This window comes from Gymnoscopelus braueri, assembly GCF_963280865.1.
Source record: "Gymnoscopelus braueri genome assembly, chromosome: 9".
Lineage (NCBI taxonomy): Eukaryota > Metazoa > Chordata > Actinopteri > Myctophiformes > Myctophidae > Gymnoscopelus > Gymnoscopelus braueri.
The window spans coordinates 27,996,529-28,001,107 of record NC_137610.1 but is presented as its reverse complement, the minus strand read 5'-3'; the positions used below and the strand labels follow the sequence as shown (position 1 = coordinate 28,001,107).

The 4,579-nt window shown below is 41.9% G+C and overlaps 1 protein-coding gene across 1 annotated transcript in view; it reads right to left on the bottom strand.

Annotated features, from left to right (window-relative positions):
- Positions 1-631: 631 nt before the first annotated feature.
- The window catches only part of LOC308091277 (A disintegrin and metalloproteinase with thrombospondin motifs 20), a 155,438-nt gene continuing 151,490 nt past the window's right edge, over positions 632-4,579 (bottom strand). The window contains 3 exon segments of the mRNA XM_080436754.1: positions 632-2,859; positions 3,566-3,670; positions 4,116-4,207. Coding sequence (XP_080292880.1) covers positions 2,770-2,859; positions 3,566-3,670; positions 4,116-4,207 — 287 coding nt within the window. The 3' untranslated portion in view covers positions 632-2,769.

Here is a 4,579-nt window from a genome sequence, read left to right as displayed (position 1 = left end):
GGAAAATAGCCGATCTACAAGCTCAAGTGACGCGTCCGTGAGCTTGTATAGGTCTGCTATTTAGTTTATGAACGTTCCAAATGTTTGTCTATTTTCCCCCTAGTCTCGCGTCGCCAGAAAATCTACACCTCCCTAAAATATATTTAAAAATATCTTTAAAATGTATTTTCATTTTCATTTCTGCCAAGCAGCAAGCTATCTATCGTTGCTGTCGACTGGAAATGTCCAAAACTGTTACTTTTCAGGATTCAAATAAAAGAAATAGCAAAAGTTGCAGATCTACAAGCTCACAACGCGTCGCTTCACACCTCGTTTGGAGCTTGTAGATCTGATACTTTTGTGTGATCAAGTAGGGAAAAAACACAAAAAGTTAAAATATGGAGATGCTTCTGGCCGACATCTGAGATTGATGTGGGGGCTGATCATTTCGGGTGGGGGCTTAAGCCCCGAGGCCCCCACGGTATCGGCGTCTATGTTCAGCGCTGTATGACGAAAGCATTTGAAAATTGTGGGAGGCAACAGTCTGGCTCGCGAGACTAATCCCCCCCACCCCCCCCCCCGAATGCATCCATTTTTGTCAAATGTTTTACCTATTATGACATGCCCAGAACAGGGATGCTAGGGTTCATGTGGTCAAGTTAAGTAGTGGTGAAAATGGACATAACCTGGCAACCCTGCAGCTAGTTGATCATCTACATTAATAAGAGGACCATGGACAGTTTCAGCAGGCTGGGTCATTCGGGGCACCGTTCTTGAAGCACGGCTACAAAAAAAATACCTCTTAGAAACCCCGGTTCGAATGTAATCGGAGGGTCGTCTGCCACAGCTAGTATCAGTTCTGACACCAGTGTATTCCTTCTCAACATTACAGTAAGAGGTAATTCCAGTAGTTAAAAAAAAAAGCACCATTCAAAAAGGATCCTCTTTTAAGGTTAGTGGTTTCACTCTACAGGAAAAAAAAGTAATACCTTTTTTCAGAAAACACAAGACAAAAAGAACAAACAAAAAAAGACAAAAACGGACAGACAATGGCTTCTCCATTGGTAGTAGTCATTGTAGCTCGACACATGGAACAATATCTACAAATCATTACAGAATAAATATGGTCAAACATAAATATTGTATAATACATCTCTGTAGAGTGTGGATGCTTTTTGTGAGAGGTAGAGGGGGTTGCAAGGCGCCTACTGTAGGCCCCGAGACGGAGGCGAACGACGAAGAGTTATGGAGGGACAGTACTGTACGTCACGCCTGAGCTAAAACTACCGCGTGACAATAAGAGATGAGAACCTCACCTGTGCTGTGTGACCCCAATGACACACATGCAAAAAAGACACGTGTGGAAACTATTTCACTCACAGCAGTGGGTTCTATATTCTATATTTCCCTTCGATGTCTCGCTATGGGAGAGAACACACCAGAGGGCGCTCTCCAATAGCGAGACATCTCGCTCAATATGTCATAGAACCGGGGTTACGATAGTAACCTATTGTTATATTTATGGTCTCCTGTGGGAATCTCCGTGTGACATATAGCCTACTGTAGTCACGTGTCATTCCACCTTCATGCTGCCAGCTGGCAGTCGTCAGACGGACTCCGTATGCATTGTTTTCAGTAGTAAATATAAAACTAAAATAGAATCTAGTAATGCAAAAACAGTGAGAACTAACGTGTTTGTTTTTTTTGTTCTGTAGTGGTTCCAGAAGGCTCACAAACCCCTCAACTTTGACCTTTGAGATAAGGCAAGTCCGGGAGGACATTAGTAGACACACATGCAACATCACGACTAGTTGCTAAAGTCACTATTTCCCTAAGTGTTGAGCCTAAGACTCACGTCAGGACGTTTCTGATTCTGCTGTGACATATCTCTCTTGTGAATGTTTCATCAAATACTTTGAACATGTACCGGCCTCATATCGGCTTACATTGCACACAAGGCAGAAAGACGTAACATTCTCACCAATCATCCCTCATAAACTATCCGAATACTCTACGATCCATGATCACACTTCTTTGTTATAAAATGTTTTCTGTTTACAGATTAACTTGTATTTATTCTACAGTTTCATTCTCTCTTTTTTTTTTAAAGTTGGTAATGGATACGAGCACCAGCTAAATGCTTAAAATGTGAATGAAAATGTAAAATATTTATGTATCGTGGAGGTTAGCACGAAGCTAGCTTAAGTTCGTGTATGACAAAGTCTTGACTCTGTTTTTCAAATCGTGATGGGACACATATCCTGTTTTTGTTCCACAGAGTGCCAATAAAAAGCAAATGTTGCTTTTTATTAGATGAGAACCTCTCACCTTATGACAGGATTGTTCATCAGAGTTAGGTATGTGTGCATGATCTCCCAGTGCGGCAGCTTTGATCGATTCATTGTGTCCCTTTTGAATGAAGCAGAACATTCGGAGTGACGTAATCTTGTGTTTTGAGTTCCGGTGGACGATGCCTTTGAGAGTCATCCCAACACCGGAACACATCAAAACACGCGTTTTCTTCTTCAGCGTTCAGCGGCTCGGAGGGTTGAATGGAAGTGTTTTCGTGCAGTTTGTCTTTCTTTCAGCTGTCTGTAGGCTACTTAGCTGCCATTTAGGGAACAGATGATGTTAGGATGAGTACTGTTAGACATCCATTGTCCACTTTCACAGATGAAATTATGCAGGGCTCCAAATAAAGAAAATATCGCCATTGTTGATTGTTCCAAGTGGGCCACTGTTTCCATTTCGAGGTTCTTGATGAGGATTGATCCCGGCCTTGAGCGGCCCTCACTGGACTTGAACGAGCAGGCCATTGTGAGCGTGGGGAATGCACTTCCCACAGAATCCACCGCAGCGACCGTAAATTCTTGTCCCGTCCTACAGATTGGGAGAGGAAGGGGAGAGAGGAATGGAGTGGGTCAAGGAGGAGCTTTTTCCACAGAGGGACAGGCAGGAGCTTATAATTACATGAATGCCACTGGAGGATTCTTCCACAGTGAATCACAACCCAAACACAAACACGGCATCTCACTGCCAACCATCTCAACTATGTACAGTATGCCAGTCTTCAGAGACAATTAGAGCTCAGTAAAGTTTGATGGTAATGATTATTCAAATACCACCGTTAACAACGATCTGATCACATCTGAAACACACACAGCCTACAGCAGGGGTATTCAAAAGGGGGTCCGGGACCCTTAGGGGGTCCTCAGAGTTACTACAGGGGGGCCACCAAATCTTAGAGAGATCTTTTTGACATAAGCCACCAACCCTAGCATTCCTTTTCTGAGGAGAACTTTAGCCAAAAATAGCAGATCTACAAGCTTACACTGCAAGGTGCTGTGAGCTTGTAGATCGGCTATTTTTGGCAAAGAGGTAATAGGCGAAAAGGGAAAAAAGAGCAGACCAAGTAAAAAAAAAAAGTTTAATCTGGAACACAATTTTATACAATATAGAGGGGGTCCCTGCTTCATCTCTCTCTCAGCTAGGGGGTCCTTGGCCTGAAAAACGCAGAAGACCCCTGGCCTACAGTAAGACACGTGGCCATACATACACTGTTAGCGATTGTTTGAGAGCTTCTTACCTCTGATCGGTGGACTTTGACTGAAACGTAGTTTCCCTGTGATGTCCACTTGGTGGCCTCAGACACCTTGAGACCGGTCCCAATTAGACTGATGCTGAACTGGCCCTGTGAACACACACACCAGCTTATTTATTTACACACAGTTTTTTTTTTACACGATTCCATTATATTAAAAAAAAACACTGTATCTTCACACACACACACAAAACATCTGAAATAAACGAAACAAATAAAAATCAAACATTATTTAAAATAATTTCAGAAATTCCATAAATAAAAAAATATTTTAAGAAATAGTTAAAATAGCAGATCTACTGTACAAGCTTGCAACGTGTCACAGCGATGCGATCCGTTGTGAGCTTGTAGATGTAGCTCTTTTCAAAATCTTTGAATACTCTACGATACAGATTGGTCAAATTAACGTTTTATTAATTAAAATAGATTCCGAATTGCAGCTTTAAACTATCGCCTCACAACATGATATGGCACAAAAACGATGACATATGATGAACTACAGCTGGGAGGCCACGATGCAGTGTACGCCACCTACCTGTGGACACTTGGCTGCACTATAACAGTCTCCTGCTGTAGCGAAGGGCACAGGTCGACCCAGGGGGGTGTGGGAAAACTGCAGGTCTGTGGCTGGTACAGAGCACAAATATGACATGGTCAAAATGTACAGTAAAAATAATAGCAACAACAACAACTTTATTCTATAGCACCTTTCATACATAAGCAATCCATGACATAACATGATAATACAAAGTCAAATCTTAACTTTAAAGGAGTATTTCACCCCAAAAAAGACAATTACACACCCCATGAAGCCTTGAATTCATGGAGATTTTTAAAATTTTGGTCGCATTCCTGAGCCAATAATTCGATGACCAATGGAGTCTCCTACTGACCAGCCAACCCGTCATCAAATTATCGGCTTAGGAATACGACATAAACAAAAACATTTTTTTGGGTGAACTACTCATCAAGAGTTACAAAAGTTAAAATTAACACTAA